The sequence below is a fragment of the Eptesicus fuscus genome, chromosome 11 (assembly GCF_027574615.1).
Source record: "Eptesicus fuscus isolate TK198812 chromosome 11, DD_ASM_mEF_20220401, whole genome shotgun sequence".
NCBI lineage: Eukaryota > Metazoa > Chordata > Mammalia > Chiroptera > Vespertilionidae > Eptesicus > Eptesicus fuscus.
The window spans coordinates 49074742-49095027 of record NC_072483.1 but is presented as its reverse complement, the minus strand read 5'-3'; the positions used below and the strand labels follow the sequence as shown (position 1 = coordinate 49095027).

Here is a 20286-nt window from a genome sequence, read left to right as displayed (position 1 = left end):
ATACAACAAGAAGTGACTTCCAGCCACAGGCGAGCATGAGGAAAGCAGAGCACAGAGCAGAAAGGACAGGTGACTCTGAGAGGCACCTTCTTATTACAGGTGAAGCGGGTAAATGAAGCCACAGGAATACTGTTAAAAACTGACACCAGTAAATAAAGGTGACCTCCTTTGCTCTGCTGTCAAGAAACAAACTGGAACCAGTAGATTTTTTAAGTGGTCATAAGAGTTCCCAAGAGAATTGTAAGAGATAAAAGTATACCAGACGGACTGAGTTCTTTGGGAAAAGGGAGGGAGGAAATAATGGGAGAGAGACAGAGACAGATGTTTGGTCTGTATACATTTAAGACAAGAAGAATGGCACTCTGATGACAAATATACTGAGAAAGAGATTTTAAAATTAAACAAAAAAATCTCTGATTAAGATAATTTGAAGAAAAAAATCTAGAATCATGGGAACACAAGCCTATGCCAAGAGAAAGGCAAGAGATTATGAAAGAGATGCATGGTGGGGAGTAATGTCAACAGGAAGGCTGAGGAGGAGAAGTTTGCCAATTATTTTTAAAGTTTTCTCTTCAGTGCATGAAATTACCACTTCTCAATGTCATCGAACCAAGAGCTGCCATTCCTAACTTCCTGTTCCCCATAACCCTGGGCTCCCTGGGTCAGTTCATGTGAATTTCAGGTTCAAGGGAAATGAACCATGGCTAACCTGATGACAGCTCTGAAGGCAGGAAATGTATTAACTCTAAACTCTCACCCAGAGCTCCTGAAGTCTCTTACTCAACATCTTTTTTTAATGTCAAATTTATAAAATCAGCAACAGTGAATGAACCAAGATATTTACATTTTTACTTTAAATACATGTGGCTTTAACACTTACATTATTTACTGAACATAAACCAAACATAAAATCTGAAAGAGCAGCTAGAGTTCTGAGACAGAAGAAAATAATTCCTTCACAGGATTTTCAGCAGAGGAATAAAAGGTGAAAAATGTCAACAATTTGAACAAACTTAAAAAATGGTCGGAGGAGGGAAGGGGGGAACAGACCTTGATCCTGAAAGTCTAGCATAAGTAATGGGGGTAAAATCTCTAGTGAAGAAAATTAAAGCAAGCATTTAACACATAAAGAGATAAGTAACAAGAGTAGATACAGTCATGTGACTTTAGATGTAAGGAGGCAGAGATCAATATATAGGTAGGGCTTTTATAAGTCTGTTCAAGACCTTTATGAACATTTTTTATAGCTTTTTTAATTGACTTCAGAGAGGAAGGGAGAGATAGAAACATCAATGTATTCTATTATATGGACATGTATCACATTTTGTTGATCCATTTATCAGTTGATGGACATTTGAGCTCTTTCCATATTTTGGCTATTGTGAATAATACTGCTGTGAACATCCATGTATACGTTTTTGCTTGAATATCTGTATTTAAGCCTTCAGAGTATATACAGACCTAGAGGTGGAAATGCTAGGTCACTATGAACCTTTCTTGACACCAAACAGATTCCCTAAGCGAAGTCTGTCCGTCCACCAACACAGAACGAGTTTGTGACCATGTGGTGAGATAACCACGGTAACGGAAAGCGTCGGCAGACCAGGGTGCTAAAGCAACAAGAAACAGCAGCAGAGGAAGCTACAAGAAGGATCACGCTGTAGCATAACTGAAGCCCAGATGGGACTTATTTTGAATCAAGTAAGACCTAGTGGGCAAGTAGCTGACACATAACTAACCAAAAAACAGACACACATTAGCACCTGGGCTGGAAAAAACACGACGCATTCACATTACTTTTTCAGCAAACAGATCGTACAGCCATATATTTATTTGTGCCTCACTCCTTTAAATGAATAGCCAAGAGAGATTTAAAAAAAGAAAGAAATTCAGAGGTAACAGTGCAGACAGCAGAGACAACTTAATTTTTTAAAAAACAGCTATCATTAATATCCTCAGTTATTAAAGAAGATAAAACTAAAACGGAATACTATAAAAAGAATAATAAAAAAGAAGTTGAGCCCAGTGGCGTGGCTCAGTAGTTGAGTGTCGACCCATGAACCAGGAGGTCACAGTTCGATTCCCGGTCAGGGTACATGCCCAGGTTGCAGGCTCGATCCCCGGTGGGGGAGCATGCAGGAGGCAGCTGGTCAATGATTCTCATAAGAGAGTAAAACTAAAAGGTCAACAGAAGGGCTAGTAATTTAAAGTCAAGGAAATCTCACAGAGTAGAATAAAAAGTTAAACAGATTAAAAAAAAAAAACGGAAGAAAAAAGATATGAAAAAAGAGAGGATCATATCACAAAACCCAACATCCTCCACATGTGACCACTGGAAGAAAGGACGAAGGTCCAGCCCAATGGAAAGGCCCACACTAAGTCACATTATTATAAAACTTCAGAATAGAGCTGGAAAAAGATCTTAAAAGCTTCAATTAAACAAAATCTCACAAATCAGATTGGTCACACACAAAAGAATGGGAATTGGAATAAGCATACGTATTCTCAATAGGAACAGCAAGAACGATGTCAGCAAAAATAGTGGAGAAAGGAGCTCCAAAAATTCTCTCCTCCATCAGAGCACCAGGAAAAAGGCAAAAATGGTCAGAATCAACTTTGTTCAGCTCTGGAAATTAACCAAAGTCTTGTGGCAATCTTGGGAGCATGCAGTCAAGAAAAACAACAGTGAGACTCGTGGTGTTTTAGCTGCCTTATTCCCACCCCCAACAATAACATGCAATCAGAATGCAAGCAGCAGCCTAGCAGCCACTGCATTTTTCTGACCCGATTCTGAGCTCCCAATGCAAAAACATATTGCATGAACCTGCTTCCCATTATCAGAAACATTCCTCAAAAACAATCAGAGGTGCCCTGGCCAGGTAGCTCAGTTGATTAGAGCATCCTCCCGAGACACCAAAGAATGCAGGTCAGGGCACATACAGGCATCAACCAATAACTGAATCAATGGGTGGAACAACAAATATCTCTCTCCCTTTCTCTCTCTCTAAAAATTACTAAATAAAAAATTTTTAAAGAGACATAAAAGCATGGAACAGACTGTAGAATCTCAGAGGGAAGGAGGAGGTGGGTAGGTGGGTGGGAAGAGATCAACCAAAGAACTTGTATGCATATATGCATAACCCATGGACACACACACACAACAGGGTGGTGAAGGTCTGGAGTGAGGGACAGGGGAAGGGGGGAGGAGGATGGATTAGCAGGGGTCAATGGGGGGAAGAGGGGGACATAATGTAATACTTTGAACAATGAAGATTTCATTTAAAAAACAAAGAAATTAAAAAGTGAGAGGGAAAAAAAAAACACAATTAGAGATAATAAAATTTAGGGCCACCTGAGGCAATATACAACAGTTAAGGCAAACAATAGGCTAACCAAAAAGCTTAATAAGAAAAGCTAGGGAATGAGATATATAAAGGGGTTTAAAAAGCTCAGAGATGTCCTGAGAATCCAGAAGGTCATGTTAATGTCTAGGGCTATGCTCATGCTCAGGAAAAACCTGAACAGATCCCTAAGCTTTCACCTCTGACTGACCGTGAGTTTCTGTATAAGCAGGACCTAAGGTTAAGTAGGGTTAACATATTCATAGTGCTGAAAGCAAAAGACTAACTAAGAAGTCTATACCGAGCAAAATTATCCTTCAAAAATGAAGAAAAAATTAAGACATCTATCTATATACTATAAAAGGCTAATATGCAAAGTGTCCCCATAGGAGTTCGACTGGGAGACTGATCCCTCTTTATGACGTGCGCTGACCATCAAGGGGTGGCATGGAGCGAAAAAAGGCCCCGGCCAGCAGCTGGCAGCTGGGGAAGGAAGGCCCCGGTCAGCAGCCAGAAGGCCCCTATCAGCCCTGATCGCCAGCCAGACCTAGGGACCCTACCGTTCACAAATTCCATGCACAGAGCCACTAGTTCTCACATACCAGGTGTACCGGTTAATAATGCATATTTTGTAATCAAAGAAAACAGGATAATTTCAAGAGAAACATCAAAAGTGCATTATTCAAAGTGATGTCCATTGCTAGCTACACATTTCCCCCATCTTTTGGGTAATTTGTGGATACCGTCCCAATAGAACTTTTCTTGTTTTGAGGCAAACCATTCAGAGACCCAATTTTCCACTACTTCGTATGTTTTGAAGTGCTGCTCAGAAAGTGCGTGTGCCAGCAATCGGAACAAGTGGTAATCTGAAGGAGCAAGGTCTGGTGAATACAGTGGGTGGGTTAATACCTCCCAGGCAAGATCTTTTAACGGGTCTTTAACTGGTTTTGAAGTGTGTGATGGTGCGTTGTCATGAAACAAAATTAGTTGGCCGTGTCTTCTGGCACATTCTGGTCGTTTTACGATCAAAGTGTGGTTCAAATTGATTATTTGTTGTTGGTAGTGATCAGTATTAACGGTTTTACCTGGTTTTAGAAGCTCATAATACACCACACCTTCTTGATCCCACCAAATGCAGAGCATGGTCTTCTTTCCAAAGGATTTGGCCTTGCAGTGGATGTTGATGGTTGACCTGGATCAACCCATGATTTTGTGCATTTGGGATTCTCAAAATAAATCTACTTTTCATTGCCAGTCACAGTTCGATGCAAAAAAGACTTTCTTTCATGCCATTGAAGCAACATTTTACTGATGACTTTTCAGTTTTCCATTTGTCTTTCGTTCAGTTGATGTGGCACCCATTTTCCTTCCTTTAATATCTTTCCCATTGCTTGTAAACGATCGGAAATTGTTTGCTGAGCAACGTTTAATCTTTCTGCAAGTTGTTTTTGAGTTTGACATGCATCTTCACCCAATAATGCCTGTAATTGTTAGTCTTCAAACTTTTTTGGTTGACCTGGATGTTCTTTGTCTTTCACATCAAAATCATCACTTTTAAAGCGTTTAAACCAGTGTTCACAAGTATCTTGAGATGGAGCATGTTCACCATAAGCTTCCTGAAGTAGACAATAACTTCCAGCAGCACTTTTCTTCAAAATAATGAATTAAAACTTTCCGCAAATGCTTTTTTTGACACAAAATTCGACATTTTTAAGCATAAAAATATCTATGATGTTAATACCTTCAGAAAATTTGACATATGATGTTTTGAAGCTTGTTGTCAATACAACAAAATAGCATACATATCAAATCGCATATATATCAACATATGTATAACTCCACCTATTGAAAAAAATCTGCATTATTAACTGGTACACCTGGTAAGCAAACATTGAGAGAATTCACCATTGGTAGACTTGCCCTATCAAAAAACAGCCTGAAATGAAAGAACACTAGACAGCATATATCAAATCCACATGAAGAAATAAAGGCCATATATTTACCTAGAAAACTATATAGTTAAATATAAAGGATAGTATAAGTATATTTTTTTGTTTGTAAATTTTTTCTCCTATATTATTTAAAAGATAATTGCATGCCCAGCTGGCGTGGCTCAGTGGATTAAGCATCGACCCACGAACCAAGAGGTTGCCAGTTCGATACCCGGTTAGGGCACATGCCTGGGTTGTGGGCTTGATCCCCATTAGGGGGCATGCAGGAGGCAGCCGATTAGATGTTTCTGTATCATTGACATTTCTATCTCTCTCCCTTCTCCCTTCCTTTCTCTCTCAAATTAATAAAAACATATTTTTTTAAAAAGAAACAAGGAGAAAATTAAAATGGTTCATTAGAAAACATTTTAACAGAAAATACATCAGGAATGGAGAAATAAAGAATTAAAAGAGACATAGGATATAGAGACTACATATGACAAAATGTCAAACAGATCCTATATTAACAGTAATTGAAATAGACAATTCAAAATAATAGTTGGAGACTTCAATGTACCACTTTCAATAATGGCTATGACAACTAAACAAAAGAACAGGAAATAGAAGACTTAAACAAGACCATACACCAACAAGACCTAACAACTATCTATAGAACACTCCATGCAACAACAGCAGAATGCACATTTTTCTCAAGTACACATGGAACGTTTTCCAGGATAGTCCATTTGTTGGGCCATAAAACAAGTCTCAATAAATGTAAAATGATTAAAATCATACAACTGTATTTCTGACTAAAATGCAATAAAATTAGAAATCAATAATAGAACAGAATGTGGGAAGTTAACAAGCATATGCAAATTAGCACAGACTACTAAATAACCAATGGGTCAAAGAAGAAATCACAAGGAAATTAGAAAATACTTTGAAATGAATGAAAAAGAAAACACAACACAAAAAATGTATGGGACACAGAGAAAGAGTGTCTAGAGGGACATTTTTAGCTGTAAAATGTCTCAAATCAATAACCTAAACTTCCATCCTAAGAAACTAAAAAGGAGCAAACTAACTCCAAAGGAAGCAAAAAGAAGAAAATAATAAAGATTAGAGTTGAAATTAATGAAATACAGAATTGAAAATAGTGGAGAAAAATCAACAAAATAAAGAATTGGTTTTTTGAAAAAAAATAACAAAATTGACAACTTTTAGCTAGACTGACCCCCAAAAAAGGGAGAAGACTCTCTCTCTCCCTTTTCCTTCCTCTCTCTGAAATCAATAAAAACATAGTTTTAAAAAAATGAAAAATTATTTACTATCTACATAACACTGCAAATACCCAAATATTTTAGATTTATCGAAGTGAATATTCATGATCACTGCTAAGCTGTCTGCCTCCAGGACTGACTTTAACATGAATCATCTGAATTAGGGACCAGAACAGAAATAGACTCAAGTGATAATTCCATAATCTGTCAGAAAAATGAAGCAATGTGCTTATTAGGTATAAGGGATAGGATTTCTTTCTCCTAATGATAAATTATGCCTTCTAGAAATTATGTGCATGCCTGTATATCAACTTAAAAAAAATAAAAGAAAAAGCATTTACCTTCACAGTCAAATCCTCAGTGCCCAGGGTGACGTGGACTTGAATAGGTGGATAAACACCTTTGTCAGCATGATGTTCCATGGTTGCTCTCATTGCATTCTGAAATACATTAGGTTTACATTAAAAATACAACTTTTAAAAAAGAAAGTAATTATAATTTTCAACTAATATGCACTACTTGAAATTTTAAAAGTTTTAATTCAATGGAAATATGCCAAAGAATCATTATTCTTACAACCATATTTAAAGAATTACTTTTAAGAAAATTATGAAGTCAGTTTTGGAGGAGTTGTGAGACATTTTGATTTAAAGATTTCAACTAAATTCTGTATATTTTGCCAAACCAGATGTTTTAACACTTTAAAGTAGTTTACACTAAAGCAGAAAATTTTACCCAAATGTTTTTACAATTTAGTAGATAACAGACAAATCTATTTTTGAAAACTTTCATCTCTTTTTATAAGAAACATTTTATCACAAATTGCTTTAAGAAAAAAAAATTTCATATACTATTTACAGCAATGGTCTTATAGTGATATAAACTAATCCAATTTACCATTAGTTTAAAACTAAGGACATTTACTTGTAAAACTGTTTGGAACAATTTCTAAAAGATACAGCGTACAAACTGCCAACCTGTCATAAGCACTAAGTGATAACATGGCGTATAGCACTGGAGTAGAAATTGGTAAGACTAGATAAAGCAAAAAAGGCAAAAGACAGGACTTTGGAAATAAGTGTGACCAGGCACACCAATCTCCCTAAGGAGCAGATTCTATCATCTCTACCGAAGGCCCTTTAAGATCAGGTTCCATATGGAAGCTATTACTACTGACATTATATAAAATCGCTTATATAACACGGTAGTATTTCTTTTATTAAGCATCATGGGGAACAAGATCTTTATGTTCTGAAATTTCAAGGGAAAAATTAGTTTTAATCCTTTAAGTGCCAATCATTTATTTAATCACTTTGAAATATTTTTGGAAGGATTAGATATGTTCTTGCTGTCTTAGAACAAAAGAGCACTCTTGAAACCTTGCTGTTCTAAGACATTATTATTATTCCATCAGTTTTTCTGTTTCGGTATATTTTTCATTTTCCTTATCAGGCTGAAAGCCACATCTTCTCTCTTCTAATTTGCCGCTGGCTGAAGACAAGGTAACCAAAGTAAGAGAGACTACAGCTTGACTGAGGGTGCCATTTTCAGCCTCAGGGGCCTGTACCACTTCTCATCACCCACTTTCCTGTCCACCAGCAAGTGTGATTGGGGGGGATGTATTCTCAACATTACTAGCATAATTTTTTTAGTTTTCAAAATTTGTTGTAAAGAGCAAATATAACAGCAGAAGCCCTGTACATGAATATAAATGACTTTCTCAAAAGAAAAAAAAAAAAGCATACAGCAGGTAGGACTCTGGTCCTTTAAGGGTGGAAAGTTAAGAATCATTCTTCTAAGTGTTTGTTTTGTAAAAAATAGAACCTTAAGGAGCCCCCACACTGTGCTGAAATTGTATTGGACATTCAGTATGTTGTCGCCAATCTTCATAATAACCTGGATAGTATTACCCTTGTTTTCCAGAAGAGGAAACAGAGGCTCAGAAAGGTTGAGCGACTTGGCCGAGGTCACACACATCATTAAGTGGCAGAACTGGAATTCAAACCCAGGTCTTTCTGCCTCCCCAGGCTGAGCTTACCACCACACTGAGGTGCCCATCAGCGCTGTCAAAAGGCTGATCTCCAGGAAGGTGACATGACGCCGAACATGAAATGACATCTTTTAATTAAACGGAAGAAAACCCGGTAGAGTGTTTAACTTTCAGAGCAGATTCCTAACCTCAGGAAAGGACTGATACAGGTTATGTAATACTATTTTACAAACCTTGAAAAGTTCAAACACCATGTGATAGAGATGGGATGGTACATAAACCACTTGTATTGGCTGTCCTGGTGATTTTGCTACAGAGCAGAAGAGAAAAATATAAAAGTACAGAGAGATGTGCTTAAAGCATTTTAAAGAATATATTGTGTAGTGATGAAAAGAAAACATTTACCATGGAGGATAGCATCATTTGGGGGAGAAGTGCCACACCAGTTCTTCACCGAATCAGTGTCTGAACCCCATGCTCACTTAGATTAATACCTGACAGTGACAACATGAGTCCTGCATCACAAATAACCAACCCTTCTTCCCATTCTTCTCTATGACGGCCAGTCTTTTTAAAGGACACTCAGCCTTAAGGTCCAAATTTTACTCTCCAAAGAAAGTGTTACAGTCTATAAATCCCATGGTCCAACTTACATAAACACATTCTATTTTTAAGCCATTTTAAAAAATGTTTCACCCAGGTGGAATGTTTCCTGTTTTATTTCAGGCATTTCCATGGATATAGATCTGAAGAAAAAAATTAAGTTGGCATCAATTTACCCAGGAATGTTGATTTTACATTCAACCATTAATAGGTGCCCTGGCGGGCAGATAGTGTGTAAAACAGGACGTCGGGCAGTGCAAAGGAATAGGCTCACCATACCCGAGGATTCTAATGTAGCCAACAAACTGGATTCCCCTCTGAATAAAATGCCCCTTGGAAACATGGTGGGACATCTGGAAACTGCCCAGAGTAGTTCAGGTTCCCAAACTATCGCTGGTGCACTGTGATTCTTATTTACTGAATGTACCATGATGGGCCAAAAGCATTAATACGGCTTTAGAAAAGCACCAAACAATCCTATTTTCAATTGGGTAACGTCCACTGCTGTCCAGAATACAACTTAGTAAAAACTGTTTAAGTTTATTCTTCTCAAAGGGTCATGTTAACTTAGGAAATGTTTTCCCCCCTTTTAAACTACCCTACCTCTAGGAAAACCAGTATTTTGTCCAAAAGGCACTGTCAGGGTGAAAAAAAGACCATTAGAGATAAACAGATTCTCAAATAAATGAGCGTCTTTATTTCTTCCTTACACCTCCAGTCTTTCTACTTCCTCAATAGTAAACAATGATTTACAACTCAGGAAGTAAAAATATTCTAGGGTAAACCTTACATTATTGAAGTGCATATAAAAGTCAAATGGAATTTTCTTGGCACCACTTTTCCACTTTTTCTAACCAGAAAACCAAAAATAAGTAAAGAATCAACATTATCAATTTAAAAAATTTTTAATGGGAAAGACCAAAATGTCTTTCAGAAAGAATCCAACTACATTAAATACACACACACACACACACACACACACACACACACATAAATATGTTTTAACATGATTTCTCTCACTCGGCTTTCATATGAAGAAATTGATGAAAAGTCCTTTTATATTAAATCTAAATTATCCTTATAGTTCCTTGTCAAGTCATCAAAACAGTGATCATTGAGGAATAGACAGCATCAGGCTTACCATTTAGTTCTTCAAGCTCTAGTTCAGGAGAGTTAATATAATACAGATCACAAAGACGCCTAGCACTTTCATAGCCATCTAGTGTGAATCAAAACAACAACAAAAAAGCATTAAATAAATTTACATCTGTTTCATGCATTAAGATGGCAATAGTATTGACAAATGAAATTTTCAAATTTTTTATAGAAGAAAATATACTTTCAAAATCTTAGTTTTTAAATATGACATGACAAAGCCTAATAGCCATAAAGGAGAAATGACAGATACAATACAAAAAAAAAAACAAAAAATCAAGCAAAACCCACATCTATATAGAAAAAGACACCATAGCCCAGCTGGTGTGGCTCAGGGGTTGAGTGTTGACCTATGAACCAGAAGGTCATGGTTTGATTCCTGGTCAGGGCCCATGCCCAGGTTGCCGGCTCAATCCCCAGTAGGGAGCATACAGAAGGCAGCCAATCAATTATTCTCTCTTATCACTGGTTTCTCTCTCTCTCTCCCTCTCCCGTCCTCTCTGAAGTCAATTTATATATATATATATATATAATTTACAATACATATAACAAACATTTAGAGTTGGTGAGGGTTTAGGAAAGACACTCTCATTCACTGTTTGTTACCTTATGGGACGTATCAAAATTTTAAATGCACTTTAAATGTTTTTAATTCTAGGAATCTTCCTTTCTAAAATAATAGCAAAAGTCAGCAGATATCTAAAGATGTGCATTGCAGTATTGTTGGTTAGAAAAAAAAGTGAAAACAAACTATGTGCATCAAAGGATGGCCCGGCCAGTGTAGCTCAGTGGTTGAGTGTCGACCCATGACCAGGAGGACGAGGTTTGATTCCAGTCAAGGCACATGCCTGGGTTATACGCTTGGTTCCCAGTAAGGGGCATGCAGTAGGCAACCAATCAGTGTTTCTCTCTCATCATTGACGGGTTTTTTTTGTTTTTTTTTTATCTCTCTCCCTTCCTCTCTCTGAAAAAAAAAATTAAGAAAGAGTTAAAAAAAAAAAAAAAAGGTGGGGGGAAGATGGACTAATAGATTCTGGTACATCCATACAGCCATTCAAAAACCTATATATACTGAACATGGTACAATGTCTGTAAACTTATAGAAAAATATATATAGATTACCCCATTTTCTAAATAAACAACGTAAGACCAGCAATCATATGTGTGTGTATATCTATCTATCTATATAAAAGCCTAAGAGACCGAACGACAGGTAGACCAGTCGCTATGACGTGCATTGACCACCAGGGGACAGATACTCAATGCACAGGATCGGGCTCCCTCCTGTCTGGATTGGGCTTGCAGGAATCAGGCTCCCTCATGTCTGAATCGGGCCGGCTGGTGGGGATCGGGTCGAAACCAGCTATCCAACATCCCCCGAGGGGTCCCGGATTGCCAGAGGGCGCAGGCCAGGCTGAGAGACCCCATCAGTGCACAAACTGTGCACCGGGCATCTGGTGTGTGGTATAAACAGAAAAAAGTGTGGAAAGATGCAAACCAATTATAAATTATGGCTCCTAGATAGGGAATTAGAAAGGGGAAAGGGGCTTAAATTTTTTGAAGTGAAACAGATACCCAAATAGCATCACCATACTTTACCTAACAAAACATTGTATGAGCAAATATCCTATACATAAGGCACAATTAACATTATAAAGCTACTTGCAAACCCACATATTCACTCCTAACATTTTTATCTCGGGATATAAATAGCTACTTTAATAGCAAGAACTGACACTCAACCATTTTGATTCCTACATCCTTTCTGAAAGGAGAAATGTAAGTATTTACCTTGAATAACTTCAACTACATTGCAGTTTGGGTTTATGCTTCCAATGTGTTTTCGATGAGATGGGCTTCCTTTGTCTTTCCCACCAAACAACAAAGCTATTAAGAAATGAAACATCAGAGACAAATAAAATAAGCTAAAGTATCCAAAGCCCATTTCCAGATTTGAAAACTGTTTCTCTAAATGGTACTTGAACAATAGAACAAACATTTTTCTTAAACATAAACATAAACACAGTATTTTACATTCAATAAATACACCTCCTTTGTATAGCGGTCTACTTACTTTTCTTAATACATAAAAAAAAAAAGTAAAATTAAACATTTTCCTTAAAGGGAAGTTTTCTAAATAAATTTAAAATATACCAATACACTTTATTTAGCTTCTTTTCTTGACTTCCAGACACTTACAGTGCTGATTGAGTAACATTCTAATTGAAATTCGACTCATGAAGAAGCGATCCAAAAAGTACTGAACATTCTGGCTGGTGACAGGATCCACCCCGAAGCTCTCCTTGTATTCAATCACACCCTGAGCCATGGTGGGAATCACGTCATTGTGTCGGTTCCTGATCCGTATCACGGTATCTGTAAAGCTAAACAAACCTGTCTCTCAATACAGCCAAGTATTTTTGACAAGTGAATCTAATACTAAAATCTAAGTTTAACCAACTACACTAGGCAAGCAATCCCTAATTCAGCAAAAGAAGCCTCAGTGCATGTTGTCCTACACCTCTATAAACATATTTCAGATCATTAAATATACTGCGTCTGTGACAGTATAAGAACCTCCAAAATAAAACGTTTGAAATTTAATTATTTTCTTGAAAGTCTTAAAGGAAGGCTGCAACAAAACATAATCCTAAAAATGCTATGGTTTTCCTGTAACCATTGTCAGCTGGGGTCATCTGAGCACTCACTATGAGGACAGTGTTCAGGGACATTCGGTCTAAGACAAGACGGAGCACTTGCTTCTAGGGAACACATGCTCCGTAAGGAATGAAGATGAATGAGCCAATAAAGCCTGTCTGCTTTGGAACCATTCCCTGGGGCTCAAAGAGAGAAAGAACCACTTAGAACAGAAAAGTAGGAAAAAATTCTAATTCCACTCATCCTATAAGTTTAAAAATGGGAGAGGAAAAGTCAACTATTGTGTGAAAAGAAAAATTTTCAAATCATCTGGCCTTCCCATTTCTGTCATTTAGAAGACATTCTTGCATGGATAATTTAAAGAACTAAATAAAATAGAAAAGGAGTCTTAATTAGGAAGTAATAAAATCCATTTTGTAACATACCCATCAGAATTTACACTTTCGAATGAGTGCTTTCCCATTCAAAGTCATCATCTGGAGTACTATTAACTTATTCCAATGATGCTCTTACAGCTCAAAACATTTTTGAAATTCCTAGTTTGTAATTAGCTTCAAAACCAAACTGTTAATCCAAAATACAAACAAGAAAACTCCTCAAAAACAGCAAACAGTTCATCATTTCTAGTCACCCCTTTATTAGTTTATTTCACCTTTCCCTCTTTTTTATTATTATTTTTTAATCCTTACCTAAGGATACATTCTCCATTGATTTTTTTACAGAGAGTAGAAAGGAGAGAGAGGATGGGGAGGGAGAGAAACATTGATGTGAGAGAAACACTGCGATTGGTTGCCTCCTGAGTGCTCATGCCCAGATGGGGGCTGGGGATTGAACTTCAACAGAGGTTTGTGTCCTTGGCCAGGAATCGAACCAAAGACCCTTCAGTCCATGGGCTGACACTCTAACCACTGAGCAACTGACCAGGGCATGACCTTTCTCTCCTTTTTTAATGTACAAAACAGTACTATTCTGCTTAACTGCTCTGAATGACTGCTTCCAGAAGGTTCAGTAACATAATCCATGTAACATAAAAGTAACATAATGTTTACTTTTAAGGCTACTTGTGCCCAAATCTGGGCACTACCATTTGCTAGCTATTTGACCTCTATGCTACCTTAAGTTACTTAATCTCTTTGTACAGAAAGTAGTATCTCAATTGAGTTGTTTTAAAGATTAAATATCATTCATGCAAAATGTGCTCCATAAGCATCACAGAGTACATCCTGATGTTATTTTCAGACCAAAATCACAAAACTGAAGTTTTAAAAATGAAGTGTTGCCATCACCTTTACAGACAGTCAAAAAAGGGTATTAAAGACGGAGGACAACAAAAGAGGTGGTCCCCAACTTTTGACCAACATTCACTGGAATAAGAAGGTAACTGCCTGAGGGGACTGCTTGGGTTTACCAGTTCTGATATGTTGGTCACTGAAGTGGTCATATTACTTACATTATCTTACAGACCACAGGTCATACACTAGAGACCCACAGACATTTTTTGTAGGCCTTCAGTATTTTTAAAATTTTTTAATTAGTTGCCTATCGTTCAAAATCGGGAGATTTTACATTAAAAATCTAGATGTGTGCCTGGTGTGGCTCCGTAGTTAGAGCACTGGCCCATGCCCCCAAGTGCTGCTGGTTCGATTCCCAGACAAAGACACATACCTGGGTTGCAGGTTCGATCCCCAGCCTGGTCCGGAGTATGCGGGAGGCAACCAAAAAAGTGTCTCTCTCACATCGATGTTTCTCTCTCTCTCTCTCTCCCTCTCTCTCTCTCTCTCTCTCTCTCCCCCCCTCCATCCCTCTCTTCCACCACTCTCTCTAAGAATCAATGGAAAATATATCATCAGGGGAAGATTAACAAAAAATCTCGACTTGTGACTTTTCTTTAAACACACAAAAAACTTAAATGACCCGGGTGGTGTTTCGGTATGGCAAGGATCGGCTGGAGCTGAGGGTGGCTGTCCTTTAGACGCATGCACTCTCCAGGTGAAAAGTCCTCACCTTCCATCCAGGGGCACTGAGGCCACATCTAGATACCTGTTGACCACCACTCGTAAGCTGTGTTTTTTCTTACACTAGAGATCAGAGGAGCATGAAGCATTTCTTGTTCCCAGGACAGTTTCCTGCTTTATGTTACTTCCTTGCCCGTATGGGCTGCTGTAGACAAATATACTGCCACATGTTCCACTATAGTGGGAAACTAAAAGTTAATCAATTTCTATCTTTGTATGATGTTTAAAGGGTACAAAAATTATGTTCAGAATTAGGTCAAAATAGTACACTTACTCATAAATAGCTTTAGCATCTTCAGCACTTTTGTCCTTAAAATCAAGAAGCTCCTGAAGACTCTGGATATACCTAAAATACAAATCAACAGGGTAACCTTGTTCTTTCACACTTTGAGAGTTCAATATTGTGAAAATGCTCAAAAGGGATTTTTAACATTTCTTATTTTTTAATTTAGTATAGTGCTCTAAATTACCAGTATGGTTGAAGTGGGATTTTTTATACATAATCACATTTGAGCAAAGTTCCTGGCTCAAACTAGCAGAATGTGCACATTTTCTCCTAAAAGCATAGGTTAAATTTGACCTATGTAAGATTTCCTACCTCTTCTATTTTTTTAAACTTCTATAATCTAAAATAGTTATCTTTAATAAGTAGCTTTTTAAATTTTTTATTCTTTTTTTTTTTTTTTAAGAGAGACGGAGAGGGATAGAGAGATAGAAACAGCAATGAGAGAGGAACATCAATCAGCTGCCTCCTACATGCCCCCTACTGGGGATCGAGCCTGCCACCTGACATGGAATCAAACCAGGAATGGAACTAGTGACTCTTGGTTCATGGGTTGACACTCAACCACTGAGCCACACCAGCCAGGCTAAAATAGCTTTTATACTTCCTAAACTTACCACTGTAAATTACAGTATAAATGATGATTGTCATGAGAACTGTGTCTATAACCAATAACTATGTGATCATGGGCAAATGCCTTGTCTTAGTCTCAGTAAAATGTAAATCCCAGCCTATCTTGGCCTAAGAGTCTAACTTAAAGGTCTGTGTTTTAAACCTTAATTTTAGATGTTCATGTCCAATCAACAAATATTTGTTAAAAGCCTACAATCTATTACCACCTAGTTCTTTTAAACAGAACTGAACAAAAACACAAAAGTCATGGGAATGTAGGTTTTAGTTTATCTAACATCTCAAGGTAGTAAATTACCTGTTAAGGAAGGAGCCAAATAAAGTCCAAATGACTTTCTCAAGGTCACACCACCAAGCACAATGGTCGTGCAGGGCCAGAGCTAAAAACACGCCGCTATCATTCAATGATCTTCAGGAGTACAAGGTCTGTTTAACTGCCCTAACTCAGCAGACATGGGGAGGGGCAGGGGAGGGGGGAATTAAAGTGTTTTTAAAATCTGCAAATCCATATGTTGGCGTGGAAAGCTGTTGCTGACAAACAACTTGCCTCTCTACATTCCAGAGTTAAGTGACTCTGACACCTACCGGTCTCCTTTAACTATTAATTTTCTCTTCGTTGTCAAGAAAAACTGCTCTTTTATTCAAGAGAGATCTGAATACTTACAACATGGTAGGCACAGATCGGATTTTTAAATGCAACATATGCTATTTTTTAATGAAGAATTAAAAAAAAAAAACAGGCTTATGTGCACTGCAGTACATAAGCTTCCAGAGAAAAGTATCTTCTCTTTCATTTATTATTTAAAATTGATGTTAGATCCGCTTCTTGCACCAACTATACTGCCTACAAAAGGAAAGCAAGGATCTCCATGAATCATTATTGGGAAATGTCTTGCAGCTAAATTTTATCCATTTAAACTGAACTCTGACAGACTCTTTTGTTTGAAATGCTTAGTGATTAAGAGAACGATTAAGTTAATAACATTAACAAGGAAGAATGTATATAGGTGGCCATATATGTTGTAAACCCTTCATAACTCTTTTGTCATTTCTTTGGAAGAGAGATCAGTTTCTATACAATTCCAATAACTTCTAATTGTTTTTTAAATGAAAAAGATTTTAACTTGTGACTTATAAAGATATACTTCAATAAAATAAATTCAGTTTATAATAATATATGCACTTTTTAATACATTTCATCTGACAGTAGCATAGTATAGTAGAAACAAAAAAATCCAGGTTTGAATCCCAATTCCAGTACTAGGCAAAAAAAACTTCATCTGTTGGAACCTGTTTCATCATCTGTAAAATGGAGATAATAATGACTACTGGGCAGGGTGTGGAAAGGATTAAAGGTGCTGTATATAAATTCCTCACTTCAACAAATGGCATATATTATTATAACATCCCTGCAGATTGAATAAAACAAATCTTAAGCTTAGTGTCTGCATTTCTGTGCAGTTCTGATTGTTTTTCTCAAAACCAAGGAGTGGTAGCATCCAGGATTCTACTAAAGAGCAACCTTAAGATTCTACTAAGGAGGAAAAAAAAAGGGGTGGGGGGATTTATTTGCTTAACTTGAGTCTAGTCCACAACCCCATTGCCATTGAAACTGCAAACACAGCAATCTTACCAGCTTTGTACCAATTGAACTGATGGCGTCCTGAGAAGATTATCTGGGAGAAGACTTATTTCTTTCATTATATTTGCCAATCTAACAGGCAACTCTTGCCGCAGAAACATAAAGGAGGTCTTTTCACAAGCATTCACAGATCCTGAAAACAGACACGGTGGGAACAGCCGTGAGTGGAAGCCACAAGGCAGCAGAAGCCAAGAGGCAGGGAGAAACACAGAGGGAGTTACTGGGCCAGAAACATCAGAGGGGTAGCATCGCCATAATGACAGGGTAAGGAAAGCAGGGCGAGGGAGGAGATAACCCAGTCTCCAGAGCATCCTGAATAAACCTTCCAATTCCTGACATTCCAATTGCTATGTAGAGCAATGAAGAAACTTTCCTGTCTCCATTATTCGCATCCTCACTGTAACTTCCTGTCTTAGAACGAATGCAACCTGAGCAAGTCTGAGCAAGGTGAGGAGTCTAATTAGCAGGACCTGCAACGCCTACCCTATATAAACTGCTGCTGCCATCATGTACAACGTGTTTCCTAAGTCTTGGTTTATGAGAAGTGAGTACCTGTCAAAGAAACACAGAAAATGTTGTCAGATGCACAGGAACCACTATACTAATTAGAGAAATCCTGTCATGTGCATGGGAACCACTATACTAATTACTATAACCAAAGAGTAAGTGTAGAGTAGGGCTTTCAGGCAACAAAGAGCAAAAAATACGAATGCCTGTTCAGCAACCATCCTCCAGTGCCTCCTCCCCGCCAGGTCCCATTCAATTGTCTAATTCCAGGAAAGCGGCCTGCTCATTCCTCCACTCCTGCATCAGGATGCTAAGCAGGCCCACTGTGGAACGTCCTCAATGGCTGGCAGTTCCATTTTAAATTAAACTGAAAAGTCAGATCATTTCAGCAATGCATTCGGAAGTCACTGATTTACTAGTAATCTCGCTATTTCAGCAAAAGACAACCTTAGCAAAAATTAGATTGTCAACAGCAGGAACGATGGTATTAAAGGAAGACATTTTCTTGTGAAAGTTGAAAGGTATACTGGTCAACAAGGCCAAATTGACCCCTTAGTCACACTAGGGTCATTTTCATATAAAAACAAAAACCCGAGGACGTGAGCCCCCAACATTTGCCCCTGTAAACCACAACTTTAAGATAAAGTGGCCAGCGCCATGCTGGTATCTTTCAAAAGCCCACTAGTGATCCATTCATGACCTAGCAGCACTCACAATGCAGAAGGTAACTGTTTCACTTCAATTTTATGACTTCATTCGAGTGTATCAGAGTTTTCCCTTTTCCCCTCAACACCCCCATCTGAGAAGTCAAAGAGCCTAACTTTGCAATTCCTCTGTAATTTGTTGTATCCTTTCTAGAAAACACACACACACACACACACACACACACACACACACACACAGCACCCATCAGAGAAAGAGGAAGGTGGGTAGTCGCTTCTAGGGGGTGAACTGTACATCTTGCACTCATGCACTTCACACGTGCTCAAGACTTATTTGCTGCTGATGAAATGAACATGCTATTGGCGGAAACACTCAAGCCAGTGACAAGAAAAACATTCCATGAGACACTGGGCCAGTTACAACCTGCTTCCCCTATCGTCAGGCCAATTCTGTGCAATCATCACACCAAACCGGGCATTTATCATCGCTCTGCACTGTCTGCCACGACCCCCGGAGGTGCCCTCCCCCAGAAGCCCGGCTCGGGCAGGGGCCTGGCCGCCGGGGCGGACCTGCACACGTGCGCTGCCGCCGGGCGGCCGTTCCGCCGGGGCCCTGCAGGTTTTCAACAATAACCACAACAAGGCACACGCCCCGGTTCTGGGTCCGACCTGCGGGCCCGGCACCGGAGCGTCAGGATCGGCCCCGGGGGAGGAAGGAAGCACCTAAGGCGCTGGGCGGGGCGGGGGGCGGGGGTGCAGGGCCGGGGGCTCCGCGGCGGGCGGCCGGGGCCGCGCACAAAGGCCGAGGCCGGGCCGCACTCACCGAAGTCCAGGAACTGCTTCATGGAGAGCGGGGACGGCGAGAAGCGCGCGTAGAAGTCCACTTGGCCCGGGACGCCGCGCTCGGGCGCCGGGCCGGAGGCGGAGGCCGAGTCCGAGGCGAGGCTGCGGCGGGCGCGCGGGCCCGGGCCGGCCGAGGCGGCTCCGCGCAGCAGCCGCGCCAGCCGCATGCCGAGCCCGCGGAGGAGCCGAGCCCGCGCGCCAGGCGGCCGCTCGGCTCGGGGCGGCGGGACGTGCGGGACGTGGCGAGCCGCGGGGGCGGGGCTCTGTCAGCAACTGTCACGCCGCGGCCGCCGCCCCCCGCGCCGCGGGGCCGGGTCCAGGGGAGGGAGGGAGGGAGGGAGGGAGGCGGGGAGCGCGCGGGGCGGAGCCGGCGGGCGCAGGGCCGGCGGCGGGAGGCCGCTGGGCGCCTCCCCGGGGGGACGGGCCGGTCCCAGCTCCTCCGGGAAAGCCTGCGGGGCCGGGGCCGCCGAGTCGCACCGGCGGTGGGGTGCGCCCCCTTCCCACGCCCTTTGGGGACAGATCCCGCCTTCCTGCCTCCTCTGCCTCTGCCCCGAAGGCTCGGGGTCGGGCCTGCGTGGGGGCCTGCGGGGAGCGCGGCCCAGAAACCCTCCTCTGCGATGCCAGCCCCACTTTTCCCGGAGGGGAAACTGAGGCAGCTTTAGAGAAAGAAGGGGTTCTTGTCAATGACCAGGAGCCGCCCCCCTGGCCAAGCAGGGGCGCGTGCAGACGAGTGGTGCGCGCTG

The 20286-nt window shown here is 40.0% G+C and overlaps 1 protein-coding gene across 6 annotated transcripts in view; it reads right to left on the bottom strand.

The window, feature by feature from the left end:
- Positions 1–19772, bottom strand: part of PDK1 (pyruvate dehydrogenase kinase 1) — a 31095-nt gene extending 11323 nt beyond the window's left edge. For 2 of the 6 annotated variants that reach the window (XR_008557549.1, XM_054723532.1), the window contains exons 1-8: positions 19524–19772; positions 17523–17664; positions 15251–15322; positions 12503–12687; positions 12095–12190; positions 10290–10367; positions 8779–8855; positions 6897–6995 (exon numbers count right to left, since the gene is read on the bottom strand). Coding sequence is in view for 5 of the 6 variants with exons in the window: in XM_054723532.1 (XP_054579507.1) it covers positions 6897–6995; positions 8779–8855; positions 10290–10367; positions 12095–12190; positions 12503–12687; positions 15251–15322; positions 17523–17664; positions 19524–19710 (936 nt within the window). In the remaining variant the exon portion in view is untranslated. Of the gene's footprint in view, positions 1–6896; positions 6996–8778; positions 8856–10289; positions 10368–12094; positions 12191–12502; positions 12698–15250; positions 15323–17522; positions 17665–19523 lie in introns of all 6 variants that reach the window. The other 4 variants (XM_054723533.1, XM_054723534.1, XM_054723536.1 and 1 more) reach the window with 4 other exon arrangements.
- Between the last annotated feature and the right edge of the window lie 514 nt (positions 19773–20286).